The 16,042-nt window shown below is 41.9% G+C and overlaps 1 protein-coding gene and 1 long non-coding RNA gene across 2 annotated transcripts in view; both read left to right on the top strand.

Annotated features, from left to right (window-relative positions):
- Positions 1 to 16,042, top strand: part of LOC126341482 (uncharacterized) — a 159,672-nt gene that overhangs the window by 92,726 nt on the left and 50,904 nt on the right. The window lies entirely within an intron of this gene.
- Positions 9,337 to 16,042, top strand: part of LOC126341466 (uncharacterized) — a 49,001-nt gene continuing 42,295 nt past the window's right edge. The window contains exon 1 of the mRNA XM_050001776.1: positions 9,337 to 10,055. Coding sequence (XP_049857733.1) covers positions 9,866 to 10,055 — 190 coding nt within the window. The 5' untranslated portion in view covers positions 9,337 to 9,865. The remainder of the gene's footprint in view (positions 10,056 to 16,042) is intronic.

Raw genomic sequence — 16,042 nt, 5'->3', positions numbered from 1 at the left:
CACCAACATACGTATTAGTGTGTAAATATGGTAAATTATGTTTTGTGCCAAGGGCAGGAAAGTACTGAAGTCGAGTTAGAACAGTTATAAAAGTAGTTCTATTATAGTGAAGTAAATGGGAATTAGCCTTTCTTACAGTTACAGTCATCTGTGGAACTGAGTCTACTGGAAAGTATTTACAGTGAAGATGTGGCATTTGACAGGGAGCCAGATAATCTGAGATATGTGACTAAGATAGTAGGTAAAAATTTGTAGATGAAGTGCTATTCTGTGAACTTGGTTGATTTAGGCAGCATGAACTTGGTTTATTTAGACAGCATAGTGGTGTATCTTAGGTGCTTAACAAATCATAAAATACGAGCAGTAGGTAAATGAGGATGTGTATCCATAAATTACACATTACTGCTTACAACCTCATAACTGATTATGGAATTCATAACATAGAAAGTAAAGAGAGGACAGCTTGGGGTTGGGGAGGTATTTGGTGGAATGTTTGAGACCCAATAGTTCAAGCTTGCCTGGATGGGAAGATTTTCAGTAAAGTGCATATGTAATGTGTCAGCAGTCATGCGATGACGCGCGAAGTTTTCAGTTAATATTCTAAAAGAATAAGAGATACAGGGAGCAGCACCATAGATAAGACATTTAATTATCTTATAACCTAGAGAACTTCCTGTAGTACAGAGCAGTGGAAAATTATGTAGCTTGTTACAATCATAAGAAAAGTTTTTAATTTGACGAAAGTAGCTATATCCCTACTTGCTGTAGATTCCACAAATGGTGATCTTCTGTTTTTGGAAAGAAGGCAAAAACATACATTTTATTTTAAAAGCAATGCAGTGAAATAAATCTCCATTATTAGAAAAAACTATTGTATGGTAATGCTAAATGTAATTATAAAATATTCGCAACATTAAATTTTAGGTTTTCCATGCAGATAATCTTAAAATGGAATAGGAGGAGTCACGTAACAGAAATTCCTTTTATTCAGTCTTAATCTCCTGTACATTATCTACATAATATTTAATGTGCTGTGACCTCATGTTGAATATAAGTGTATCCAGGTATTTATGTCCTTTCTGTACTACTGTGGGGTTAGAATTTTTATCATAATCAGAAAGAAGTCATAGAAGTTGTTTACTGCAATGACGAATGTTTATTTTGTGCTATGCTACACAACACTATGTTATGGAAATATAATTTTTGTATTGAGATTTGTTGGCTTTGCCACCTCACCATAAAGTTACCACATTCCAACTTAACCTAGGCCTCAGAATAAACTACAGATCTGTCTGTCACCACAAACACATTTTCAGCTTTCATATTTGTTGGCTTTGCAAACTCATGCCCAAGCTGTTACACTCCAAATTAACATACACCTCATGCTGAGCTTCAGGTCAGTCTGTCAGCACAATTAGGCTACTCCCCCCCCCCCCCCCCCCCCCCCCACACACACACACACACATTCATTCAGTCTGTCAGCACATCTCGTTTTTTCCTTCTTAAAATAAATGTAAAAATCAGTAAGCTACCTTGAAATTCGTAGATTACTATAGAATTGAATATTTATTCACCTTTGAACATGCTTTCATGTAATTGGTGTCATCATATGCTTTATAGTTACAGTTATTTTACAATTATCCTTGCCTAATTATGTTGCAAGGAGGATAAGTAACTACTTCAAAAAAGTACATTGTAACACTAACTGATCACTTTTTGCAAACCAAGTACAGTATGCCACAATGAATTAGCATATAATTTTGGTCTCTTTAAATAAGCTGTATCAATTATAACAATGGTAAATTTTATCTTTATATTGCCTTATACCATATGGCACAGTGGGTCAACATACAACACCAGTAGCTTCATAAAATATTATAATTTAGGATAGTCTTGTCTCAAAACTACAAATCATCTATTACACAATACAGATTACACATACTAACCTGATTACTAAAAAATTATTGTAGCATTCTCTATATTGCAAACAAATTCAGTCAATTTGTAATTTCTGCCAAAAGAAATCCTATGGTTCAGAGAATTTTATTTGTCAATCATATGAAGATTGACTACGACCAGTGTCAACAAACTGACATCATCAGCACACAATTCAAGAGCTGCTGACATCTTATTGCCAGTGTCCATAAACAATGCAAACACCAATATCACCATAAGTGCAATTTAGCTGATTTCTGTGCAGGATATTCTAGATTAAACACAGTATATAATTCTTATAAATTTCTTTATTCTGGAAATAATGTTCCTGTAAGATGAGTTCCAACAAAAAATATTTTATAATATGTTAACTCATTACTAAATGGAAAGTGCAGAATAAATTAATTTCTTCATTTTAAAATCATCTCTAGTAGTAACATAACCATGCATACAACTGCAGCTGAACGATGTTGCTTTATTAATTCTATGCACTGAGGTTTTAGACTAAGGTTGTGATATATCTGCAATCTCCAAAACTTAACACTTTCTACTTCTTGTATTTTTATAGCTTGTGAAGTTCACAGAAGAACTGGACTGTATGTATTGGCTCGTGTCAATATTCATGATGATCAATTTGCCTTAAATTCTCTGAAGTATTTCCTTGGCTGCCTTTTCAGTAAGAGTTCTGGTACCACTTTTTATTCTTATACTTGCATTAAACAATGTTGTTTCTCTGGATCTATGTCTCCTAGCTAAATATTTATATGAGTGCACTTTAGTTTCATTCCTGTGACAGACTCCTTTATTCTGTTGCATCCATGTATTTATGTTCATCTGTGCCAGAATGATGTCATTAACACTTTAGCATTTAGTTTGCCAACTAGAAATTTTGTGGTCTATACAATCAAGGGCAAAGGCTTGGCACACTCACTGAATGTACCAAAGAAGCAAAATTAGTTAGTTACTTGTTCTGTAGATAATATCAAAGATAAATATTACGATGTTGAATGTGTCAATAGAACAAACATATACCACACATATATCACTAAAACAAAAAATTCATGATAAATTCAACTTGAATAAACTGCAAACAGCTGTTGACAGATCATGACATACCAGCTGTTTGCAGGTTATTCAAGTTCAGTTCAAAGGAAAATTGTTATTATGTGGCTACATGCTGGCTATTTAAGTTAATAAACTGTCACTTGACAGCTGTTTGCGGTTTATTCAAGTTCAGTTTAAATGAATGTCATATGCTGGCCATTTAAAGCCTTTTCTGTAAAAATGACTTATCATTTCTTTTTAAGAATTGCTTTACCATATAGATGAAGTTCTTAAGAAGAAACATCTCGATTTTACAGCTGAAAATACTTCTGATAGACCAAACGAGGTGGCACAGTGATTAGCACATTTTACTCACATTCAGGAGAATGATGGTTCAAACCTGCCTCCAGCCATCCTGATTTAGGTTTTCTGCGATTTCCCTAAATCGCTTCAGGTAAATGCTGGGATGGTTTCTGCAAAGGGGACGGCCAATTTCCATCCCCATCCTCCCTAATCCAATTGGAGTGAAGACCTCAGTTTGGTCCCATCTCCCAAATCAACCAACCACTTTTGCTATCTGCCAGAAATTTTATTTCCCATTGGCATTTTGTCAAAGAATAGCTGAATATAATTTCTTAGACTTCCTCAGCAATTTTGTGACATCTTGAATTGGGTGTACTGCTGGTGGTCTGCGTTTTTCTAACACAATATTTCGACGACGTACCTCGGCATCTTCATCAGGTGCTTCCTGTGACAGAACAACAGGCTGACCATGTCCCGTATTTATGTCTGGACAGTGTCTGGCGTTCCCTATGCCGTCTGCTCCCGCTGCGACTGTATAGGTTGATCACCGGATGTTCTATCTTCCGTCCGAACCCGCTTCCACTGTTTTCCCCAGTGGCAGCCGTTTCATGGCGTGCCCTACTAGGTCCACACCCACCCGGCACATTCCTAGAACTGTTGATAGGCTGTGTTTGCTGTTGGTGACCATTCCGACTTCCTCCAGAGTGACTGTGGCAGTTGGTTGCCAGGTGTTCCGCTTTCCATCCACACCCGCTTCCATTGTTTTTCCCAGTGACAGCCATTTCATGGTGTTTCCTATTAGGCCGGCACCCCCCAGATGTGTTCCTCACACTGTCAACAGGATGCGTTTGCTGTTGGTGACCGATCTGACTTTCTCCAGCATCCCTGTCATTCTCATGGTCTTGTGTTTTCTTCAGTTGTTTTGTAATAGGTCCAAAGCTGGGTTTCACAAGGTGCTGAGTTGGTATCCAGCTTCCCGGTTTATCAAGTTCTCTGTCATCTCGATTTCAATCGATTCAGTGATGACGCTATCCCAAAATTGGGGGTCTGAGATAAGATCCTGGTTTTATCATAATTCATGGTGTGCTCAAGTTCCAAGCAAGGTTCTGCTATTGCTGATTTAGTGGCTTATTGTAGCCTGGTATGCCTTTGGTGCTCTTTACATCTTATGTCCACAGTCTTCGTGGTCTGGCCAATCTAAGAAATACCGCATTCACATAGTATATGGTAGATACCAGGTTTTCTCAATCCCAGACCATCCTTAACCATTCCAAGAAGCATCCTAATCTTGTTTGGTGGGGAGAACACACTCTTGATATTGTGCTTTTATAGTATTCTGCTGATCTTAACAGATATACGTCCTACATACTGTAGAAATGCTACTGTCCTAGTCTCTTCTTCTTCTTCTTCTTCTTCTTCTTCTTCTTCTTCTTCTTCTTCTTCTCCCTCAGTATCAGGTCATCTGGAGGGATGTAGCCTCTTGCGGATGTTCCCTGTTGAGTTTCTGTTGTCTGCGAACACTTGCTGTAGGTGTTCGAACTCTGCTGCCAAGCTGTCTGAGTCGAACAGTGTTTTGGCTCAGTGTTCTCAGCACCCGATTCTTTTGTGCCGGATGATGGCAGCTGTCAGCTTGTAGGTATAAGTCTGTGTGTGTAGGTTTTCTATACACCTTATGGCCTAATGTGCCATTTGACTTCCTTTTCACCAGGACATCCAGGAAGGAAAGTTGACCATTATTTTCTAGTTCCATTGTGAACTTAATGCTGAGGTGTTTCAACTTCAGATGGTCAAGAAACTCGTGCAGTTTTTCCTGACCATGTGGTCAGATGACAAATGTGTCATCAACATACCTAAAGAAGCAGGTCCGTTTGTAGGCAGCAGTTGTATGTGCCTCATCCTCGAATCTCTCCATAAACAGATTTGCCAACACTGGAGATAAGGAATTACCCATCGCCACCCCTTCAGTGTGTTCATAAAATTGGCCTCCACATAGGAAGTAGGTTGATGTTAAGATATACTTGAAAAGGTCTAACACAGCTCCACCAAATTTTTCACTGATTAAATCACATGTTTCCTGGTGTGATATCCTAGTGAACAGAGACACAACATTGAAGCTGACCATGATGTCTTTGTTAGACGTCAGGCACCATCCAGACATAAATACAGGACACAGTCAGCCTGTTGTTCAGTCACAGGAAGCACCTGATGAAGACGCCTAGGTACAACATCGAAATATTGTGTTAGAAAAATGCAGACCACCAGCAGTACACCCGATTCAACGAGATGTCAAGTAGCTGAATATTTCACCCCTTCATGTTCCATAGTTAGAGTCATTAAAGAGTAATGCATATCAGCTTACTTTCTAGTTTTGTACTTGTAAATATCTCTGTTACTTTCAAACTCAGATGGATTGTTGGCATTAAGTGTCACAAGTGAGTAAATATACTGTGAGGCAGTGTTTGATATTACCAGCTGCCCAAAGAGATGCCTTCAAGAGGTACTTGTCTGAGCCCCCACATAATTCTGATTACTTTCTTTTGTGCAATAACTTCTTATGGTCTAAATGAGGACTTTCCCCACAATATTATCCCACAAGACGTCACTCAGTGAAAATCTCTTATCTTAGTGACTCTAATATATGCAACATTGGAAATTTTTCTTCTGGCAAAAGTGGAAGGGCATAAACATTTTAGCTGGTCTACTTTATGGTTTTTTCACTATAAGTTTCCATCATAATGCACAGTCAATAACTTAGAAATATCTACCCTGCTTATTGCTTCTTGTTGATGTACAATGTTTGCAGGAGGTGGGATATTTTTCACAGTACAAAACTGGATGAGCTCTGTTCTTCAAAGTTTAAAGCTAGCCCATTTGTGCCATTCCAGTTAGTAACATTCATAAAAGCTTCATTTACTGTTTTCTTTGTTGGTGCTTATTTGCTTGGCTTCACAACAAGTAGAGTGTCAACTTACTCTATGAATCATCAGTATGTCCTGCAGAATTAATTTCTCACTGGATACTTGTTATTGTGACAGAATCTACACAAAAAAATGCATACATGGACAAATGTGGAAGCAGCAAAGATATGACCAGCAATCTGCCAAGAGAAAATCGTGATTTGTGCAACCAGGTTACATGTTCCCATTTATCCATGTTCCAATCTTGTGATCATATGTCCATTGCAATCATAACAGACCATATTGGATCAGTGTGAGAGCACACTGAGAGTCATCTGCTGCAGAGCCCCATGTTCAGTGCTGTGCACTGAATAGTGTGCCCCAAAACACTTGTATGTGCATTTTTTAGTCAGAACTGGCACGTTTCATCGCCTATCATGCTTGGGGAAACTGGCAAGCCTCTGACCATGTTCTGTGAAGAGGGATGGATGTCCAACATCATCTCACATCTTCATGGTTCCAGTGTTCTTCAACCACAGTCCATAGATAATCATGATAATAGCATGTGAACATGTGACCAGCTTCTCTTTTTCCAAGATGCTTGTTCCAAGGTGCCTGGCCACTACTAACTGCTCTTTGTTAAAGTTTCTTATGTCAGTGGCTTTACCGATTTGAAGTCCATACCTTTGCTGTAATGCTTCACTATTGACCTCTGCTTCACTCATATATGTTTCTTACAGAGTCTTGTGCCCACAGTGCCACTAGATGGCATTCAGTCTTGCTGTGGTCAGTGCCCATAATGATTTTCGCTCATTAGCATTTCTATCTATTGCTTGGTCAGTTGTTAATCTGAACTTGAGCCACAGTTCATTTACATATTTCGGCCCAGCGCTAAATGTTTAGCATTCTTCCTTGAGAGGTGATACTGTCTAGTTTAATGAAATTTAAATATTTCTTGTTTTAGTTACCTTTTTTTCTTAGCTAATTATTGTTGCTACACCATCCTGCTTGTCAATGATACCAGTTTCATTGTGTACGTTATCAAAGCGGTGTTGTCTGTTTGATGCCTTTAGATGTAATATATTTCTTTCATGTGAGTTTTTATATTATCTTTTTTAAGTAGTGTTCTGGGAAAACATTTAGTATTGTTTCACAGGATGTTTTTTCATACTCATCCCTTACAAAACTGTAACTATCCCATTCTGTTGTTGGATGATAAAGTCCTTCTACAAAGATAACAGTATGATCAGAGAACATGTGTATTACTGAGCGGAAGAAGTTTCTAGATTATTTGGTTATACCTGGTGATAAATCTGGTGGTCAATAAAAGAACCAGCTTATTTGCTTATGCTCTCCCGTGATATTGAGTCTTGCCAAAATAGTCTCAAATCCAGCTTACTCTCGGTCACATTGGATTTGTATTTATTGTCTAATGTGATGCATACATCATCATCTTTAGTTTATTCCCCCTGGGGCTCGTATCTCTTTTGTGAGCACATGCATAGTAAACATGGGGTTCCAAGTTATTGCAGTAATTATCATTTTCCTGTGCTCAGTTTTAGTATCTGACTGTATCTTTTCTCTGACATATTATACAGCATACATTCTGTGCTGACAACTTGGCTCATACATAGGATGTTGATTTTGGGTTCTCCCTCTTTTGACCTTTATTTTATGCTACGTTATTTTTGTAGGGATCCACAGCCTCACCATGTTCTGAGAATGAAAACATAGTCCAAGTATGCTGTATTCTTTTTATTATCTGTATAATTGGCCAGTGTCAACCATGGGTCATTTTCAAGCACCTGCAATATTTTAATACATACATACATTAATAATTGTTCCATAGATCATGAATATGACATTTTGTAATAATGAGGAATGTGTCACTGTAATATAAGTTTTCTTTACACTTTACTTTTTTTTCTAGTTACTACTTAATATCTAAACATTCATCTATTGAGTAGAAGAAGTCTTTGACGATGTTCACCTGCTTTGTTTCTTCGTTTGTTGTCCTCTGTGTCAACGTACTGCATTGTGATATTGGCTGAAAACTGTAGTGTGGAAGTACAACACTGACTACTTTAAATGATGTAGCCAACAGGTGCACATTTGCGTTTCACATTTATTTACTTTCACTTTTCACCCCCCCCCCCCCCCCCCCCCCCAATACACATTTAATATGGCCACTGCACTACTGTTTAACTTTCGATAAGCCTCATTAATAGTTTTCAGGTGGACATCCATGTACTGCTACAATAGTTTATTGTTGAATATCTGTGAGCAATAAATCATAACCATATAATTCACAGTTCTTTCAGAATAATCATGTATGTATGGAACTGACGCTTCATTGTTTTAACACACGGCCTATTGGCGTAACACTTATTTTGTTGTTAAGTTGATGCGTTGTTTTTGTTCTAACCATCATAGGTTCCTCATCTGAAACTCGGCCTTGGACTGACTGTCTCGTGACCAAAAATCGAGCCCGTATATATCCCCACAATAATAGGTACCGAAACTACATATTGTTCAAAGTTTAATTTACAGAAATTACAATTTAAACTTAACTCATTAAATTAACTGAATACATCAAAAAATTTGTTTCTTTTAACGTTTACTTCTACTACAAGGTTTAGGCCAAATTATTTGTTTAAATTATGAAATTAACAAATATAAGTATGCAAGTAGTACTTTGGACGAAACTGTTAATTACTTTGGAATTAATTAAGGGCTGGTTTTGCTAACATGTCTTCCAATAGAACCAAATAAATACTTTAAAAATGCTATTTTTTGTCTCCCAAATGTGTATAATTAGTATACAATTTATATTAGCTTATACATCAACAATAGAATTTAAGTTACGATAATCACTGATTTCACCCTATAGTGAAGGATACTAACCAGTAATAGTAAAAATAAAGTAGAAAATCAATTTGGTACATAAAACTAAGCACAAAATTAAAACTGACGGCCAACCTTTCTCTTTTATGAAATTGCAGATTTAATGGTTATTAGTTAAAATTGAAAAAAAAAATGAATTTTAAGGAGGCAGATGGCAAAACAAAAGGGGAAGTAAAAATATCTCAGCTTGCTTCGTCACAAGTTGTCATGCAGAAATTCTTTTAATTTGTTTTTAAATGTTCATTAGCTATGTCAGACTTTTAATGCTATTTGGCAAATGACTAAAGGTTTTTGTGGCAGCATAATTCACCCCTTTCTGTGCCAAAGTCAGATTAACCCAGAATAGTGAAGATCATACTTTCTTCTAGTGTTGAAGCTATGCACTTCACTGTTATTTTTGAAGTGGGACGGATTATTAACAACAAATTTTGTGTCAACTGTGGCTTCTGATACCAACCGTCTGCTTTGACCCATGACGAAAGGTGTTGTGGTCTGTGATGTCATTATGGCACGGAGTTTAATTTATGAGTTGGTTGTGTTTGTAGATGTCATTGTGTTTTGGTTCATGGTGCCCTCTGTTGGCTGTGTCTGTAACTGAAGGATTGAAATTGGTTTCAGTGAGTTATCATTTTTGTTTATGTGTTTGCGTTTTCAGTAGGGGTTGTTGGTTCGCTGTTTGTGGTGCAGTAAGACATTTAATTCATTGTGTGGCACCTTTTGTTAGGTATGGATATGACTATGAAGTTCAATAGTGTGAGATTGCAGGTGGAGATGGCGAAGACATGATGTCATTGATAAAGTTTCTCCAGATGTGTGAATTGAAAGCAGAGATTGTCAAATGTAGTGTCTGCAGTAAAAATATGAGGATTGGAAGAGTTCCAGCACCTCAAACCAGGGCTGTTATATGTGGCAGTGTTGAAAGGACAACTTTTGCCATTCCATTTGATGCAGTACCTGCTTCAAGAAATCTAGGTTGGTCATGAGAGAGGTTGTTTTGATGACTTTCTATTTTTATTATAGGTCCTATATCAGTTTTTGTTTGCATGAGACTGGAGTGAGTGATAGGATGGTGTTAGATTGGTTTTCTTTTTGTAGGGAAGTGTGTTTGGAGTATGTGAAGTATAGGAGTAAGTTGGGTGGGCCTGGGGTGGTGGTTGAGGCAGATGAATCACAGTTTGGGAAGAGAAAGTGTGGGAGGGGTAAGTCTCTGGTTGGTTTATGGGTGTGGGGGCTGTTATTTCAGGGAGTGGATATGTGGATTATGTTTACAGAGTTGTTGAGGGGGGTACTAAGAGGGAATTGATGGAGGTAATTGAAGAGTATGTAGAGGAGGAGAGTACTGTATTGTCAGATGCCTTTTAGTCATACAGGATGTTGGGGAAGAGGGGTTATGATCATTTAGTTGTAAACCATAGTTTAGAGTTTAAAAATTATGAATCTGGGGCATGTACTAATACAATAGAGGGGTTTGGGGGAGGGGGTGGTAAAATAAGACATAGGGTCAAGGGGCTCTCTTCTAACTTGCAATCTCATTTAGATGAGTGTTTCTGTCACAAGAGTTTCCCTGACGATTATTGTATTTTTTGTGTTTTTTTTTTTTTTTTTTTTGAGGGCAGTGAGTAAGATTTACAGGGCAAGGATGGTTAGTTTGAGGGGTTTGCCATGTGGGGGAGGAGGGTGTGTGTGGGTAATGTGGACTTAAAAAGGTGGCTTGGGGGAGAGGAGGTTGTTTTATGATTATGTTGCAGAGTATCTTTTTTGTTTCAGTTCTTTTTGAGTTGTAATGTGTGATTGAGTTTCGTTTATTTTGTGGTTTTTATTTGTTGGGGGATTTTTATTTTTGGGGGGGGGGGGGAGGGGGTTGGTAGGTTGTGGGTAGTTCGGGAGTGCTTTGTGTGTGTGTGTGTGTGTGTGTGTGTGTGTGTGAGAGAGAGAGAGAGAGAGAGAGAGAGAGAGAGAGAGAGAGAGAGAGAGAGAGAGAGAGAGATTGGGGTGGCAAACCTAGAGTGTAGTGTCAGAATTTTTTGGTGTAAGTAGTCATTTGTTTGGGTCTATTGTTCATGAGTTGTGATGTTTTGTGGGGGTTTTCATGTATTGTGAGTTCGGAATGTGGGAATTTTTTTGTAGTTTGGGATCATGGTTGTTGCGGTGTCACTGCCGGACACCACACTTGCTAGGTGGTAGCCTTTAAATCGGCCGCGGTCCGGTATTATACGTCGGACCCGCGTGTCGCCACTTCAGTGATTGCAGACCGAGCACCGCCACACGGCAGGTCTAGAGAGACTTCCTAGCACTCGCCCCAGTTGTACAGCCGACTTTGCTAGCGATGGTTCACTGACTTCTACGCTCTCATTTGCCGAGACGATAGTTAGCATAGCCTTCAGCTACGTTATTTGCTACGACCTAGCAAGGCGCCAATATCCATACTCTTGATATTGTGAATCATGTACCCTAAAGAGCGACGTTCTCCATTAATGGATTAAAGTTAAGTATTCCACCAGCTATGTTCGTTTTTATCAATTCTAATTCCCTTGTCATGTTCCAGACCTCATGCCAGCCTGAGTGAGCTAAAACGCGTGCATTTCGGCCTCCTTTACTAACACGGTTCGCTCTCCTGCCAACCACAACAAGTTATTAGAGCTTCTCCCCATCGGATTAACATATGGAGTGCAGGAAGAATGGTTGTTTGAATGCCTCTCTGTGTGCAGTAATTATTCTAATCTTATCCTCACAAATCCTGTATGAGCATGCTTTTTTTTTAAAAAAAATTCTCCTGTACCAACCTCTTCAGCTCAGAGTAGTACTTGCATACTATGTCCTCAGTTATGTGCTAAATGTGTTCCAATATCTGTATTGCAATATCTGTATTACTCTCAAAAAGTAAAGGAATATATTGAAAACACTAACAAGAAGAAAAGACATGGGTAGGAGAGTTACATAATCTAAAAAACTCTCATGTGCAACACACACACACACACACACACTTGTACACATTGCTCTGCTAATTACACTACTGCCCTCAGTGAAAGTAAAGAAGAATTACATGATTTGCTGAATGGACTGGACAACCTGTGGATTGAGAGTAAATCGAATGAAGACAAAAATAATGAGAAGTAGCAGAAATGAGAACAGCGAAAAACTTAACATCAGGATTGATGGTCACTAAATAGATGATGTTAAGGAATTCTACTACCTAGGCAGCAAAATAACCCATGATGGGCAGAGCAGACTAGCAATGGCAAAAGGGGCATTCCTGGCAAAGGGAAGTCTACTAGTATCAAACATAGGCCTTAATTTGAGGAAGAAATTTCTGATGCTATGTTTGGAGCGAAGCATTGTATGATAGTGAAACGTGGACTGTGGGAAAACCAGAAAAGAAGAGAATTGAAGTATTTGAGATGTGGTGCTACAGAAGTATGTTGGAAATTTGGTGGACTGGTAAGGTAAGGGATGAGGAGGTTCTCCAAAGAATCAAAAAGTAAAGGAATATATTGAAAACACTAACAAGAAGAAAAGACATGGGTAGAACATCTGATAAGACATCAGGGAATAACTTCCATGGTACAAGAGGAAGCCATAGAGGGAACCTCGTCATCCCTTACCTTACCAGTCCACCAAATTTCCAACATACTTCTGTAGCCCCCTGCGGGTTCGGGGGTTAAAATAGGCCTGCGGTATTCCTGCCTGTCGTAAGAGGCGACTAAAAGGAGTCTCAAACATTTCGGCCTTATGTGATGGTCCCCTCTTGGTTTTGACCTCCATTATTCCAAATTTCCGTTGTTAGTGTGTGCCATTTGGTGAAGGACACCTTATGTGGTGTTTTTCTATTGGCCCATCATGCACCACCATCTTGCATGCTACCTATTGTTGTGTGACGGGATTTACATCCAACGTCTTCTGGGTTGCCTCCTTCTCGTCTTGTGCGCAATCCCCTTCTTAACACCCACGACAACTGTGGACCCTTTCAGCACCTAAAATCCAGCACGGTAGCCAGTCTGTTGTGGCGGGGTCGTCGTGTACCCTCTTGGTGGTAGCCCCCTGACCATGCAGGGATCACTCTACAGATGCCAGAGCTGTTTCCTCCCCATGCATGCCAAGGAGTATGTGCCCATCTTGTCTGGGGCACGGGGACTCCAGGCAACGGAATATTGGCCAGGTACCCATTGCTTTGGCTGGGTGGCGCCCTTGGGGAGAGCCCTCGTTCGGAGTAGGTGGCATCTGGGTGGATGTGGCACAATGAAGTGCAATGAATCACACCAAGCTGGTGCTCGCATGGCCACCAGCGTCTGTAAGTGAGGCAGAATTGAATTTGATGCTGCGCAATATGACTCTCAGTCGTTCCCCTCATTGGCTGCGCCATGGGAGGGACGCGGATCTAGTGCCAAGCGGGAGCTTTATGTACCACAATACCTTGTCTGCAGCAGGACTGATGGTGACTCCTTTCTTACAACGAAGCCTCAGTTTTTTGTGGAACACCTGGAGGATAAGTTTGGGGAAGTGGCGGGGTTGTCTAAAATGAGGAATGGGTCCATCCTCCTCAAGACGTCCTCCCCATCCCAGTCACGGACGTTGCTCTTTGTGTGATAAGCTGAGTGAGTCCCTGTTACCGTCACTCCTCACAGTAGCTTAAATATGGTCCAGGGGATTATTTACCATTGTGACCTATTGTTACAATCCGACGACGAGCTGAGAGCCGACTTGGAACGACGTGGTGTGCATTTTGTCCGTCGTGTACATAGAGGACCCAAGACTAACAGGGTGGCCACCGGTGTCTTTATCTTGGCCTTCGAGGATGCTGTATTGCCCGAGAAGGTCAAGGTAATGGTTTACCGTTGTGATGTCAAGCCATACGTCCCTCCCCCGATGCGGTGCTTCCAGTGCTGGAAGTTTGGGCATATGTCGTCCCATTGCTCGTCCAGCGCCACATGTTAAGATTGCGGACGCCCCTCTCATCCCGATTCTCCATGTGCGCCTCCGCCTGTATGTGTCAACTGTGGGGAGCACCACTCTCCATGCTCGCCGGATTGCTCCGTTCTTCATAACGAGTGGAAGATAATGTAATTTAAGACCCTGGACTGGCTTACTTATCGTGAGGCAAACTGAAATTAGAAAGGTTGTATCCTGTTCCCCTTCGAACATCTTATGCTGCAGCCATGTTATCGTCGCCCTCGCGGGCAGCAGTTGTCGCCTCATCTGTGCCACCTTCAGTGGGCCCTCGGGGCCGTGCATCTCTGTCTGCCCCCCTAGTGTCTGGGGGCAAGCCTTCCTCTGTTGCCCCCTTTGCTGTTGGGGGCAAACCCTCTTCTGTCACTCCCCCCGCGCAGACTTCGAGAGTGACATCTGCTCAAAAACCGGGGGGCTCAATCCCTCCCCATCCTTCTCTGCCGGCGTTGCCTCTGCCGGTTCCTCTCTCGTGGAAGGGTCCCTCGGGGCTCTCCCTTCCTCCGTTTCTTCTCCTATCCAGCCGGATGTCAGCCAGTGGCTGAAGGTTCCGCCACCTGCTAGTCGTAGGGCTTCTGCATTGTCGTCAGCCTCTGACGCTCCTTCACAGAAGCTCTCCCAGCCCTCTAACCCAAAGGACAGACGCGAAAAGAATGAACGGAACATGTCCAAGAAGAAGGACGTTCCGGCGGTTTCAGTACCGCCTGCTGTACATAGTTCTGGCTCTGGGGATGAGGTGGAGATCCTCGCCTCTGCCGTGGATTTCGCCCTCACGGAACCCTCGGGGGCCTTTCCTATGGACGCAGCTGACTCTCCCCCGGTGGCAGCCGTTGGCTCTGAGGCGCCGTCTGCCTCTTAGTCGCCTTCACGCCCTCCCAGTCCCTTCCTGGTTCCATTCTCCAGTGGAATTGTGGCGGTTATTTCCGCCACCTGCCTGAGCTCCGGATGCTTCTGAGTGTTTCCCCTGTTCTCTGCATTGCTCTTCAGGAAACTTGGTTTCCAGCAATGCGGACCCCCGCCCTTCGCGGTTATCGAGGATACTACAAGAACCGCGCTGCCTGTCAACAAGTGTCAGGTGGAGTTTGCCTCTTTGTTCACCACTCTGTCTGTAGCTCGCCCGTACCCCTTCTGACGCCTTTAGAGGCCGTCGCTGTCAGGGTAGAGCTCTCACCGGCTGTTACTGTTTGCTCTGTTTACATTCCTCCGGATGGGGAGCGCCCCTGACATGTCTTGGCTGCACTGCTGGCTCAACTCCCGCCACCATTGCTACTTCTGGGCGATTTCAATGCCCACAACCCTCTATGGGGTGGGACTGTCTCTGATGACCGCGGTCGTGCCGTGGAGCATGTGTTGGCTCAGCTCGACCTTAGCCTCTTGAACACTGGTGCTCCCACGTATTTCAGTGTGGCCCATGGCTCATTCTCGGCCATTGATCTCTCTCTTTGCAGCCCCGGACTTGTCCCATCCCTCCACTGGAGAGTGCATTTTGACCTGTTTGGTTGCGACCATTTTCCCATCTATTTGTCACTGCCCCAGTGTCATTCTTCTGGGCGCCTGCCCCGCTGGGCTCTCAACAGGGCAGACTGGCCGGCTTTTACTTCCGCTGCCACCATTGCTTCTCCCACACAGGGTGACATTGACGAGGTGGTCCGTGTATTGACCACGTTAATTATTTTTGTGGCCGAGGCTGCCATCCTCCGCTCTTCTGGACTATCTCGGAGGAAGGCTGTACCCTGGTGGTAGCCAGAGACTGCTGAGGCTATTCGCGACCGTAGGCGGGCTCTCCAGAGTCATAGACGGCACCCGTCTCTGGAGACCCTCATCGCCTTTAAGAGGCTCCGTGCCTTGACCTGTCGTCTTATTGCACAGCGTAAGCAGGAGTGCTGGGAGAGTGATGTCTCATCCTTGGGCTCCCATGTCTCCCCCTCGCTCGTGTAGTCCCGCATCCGGCAGATTTATGGATACCAGACCCCTATGGGTGTCCCTGGAATCTCCCTGGACGGCGCTGTCTGCACGGA

The sequence above is a fragment of the Schistocerca gregaria genome, chromosome 1, assembly GCF_023897955.1.
Source record: "Schistocerca gregaria isolate iqSchGreg1 chromosome 1, iqSchGreg1.2, whole genome shotgun sequence".
NCBI lineage: Eukaryota > Metazoa > Arthropoda > Insecta > Orthoptera > Acrididae > Schistocerca > Schistocerca gregaria.
This window is presented reverse-complemented; position numbering and strand designations above follow the sequence as displayed.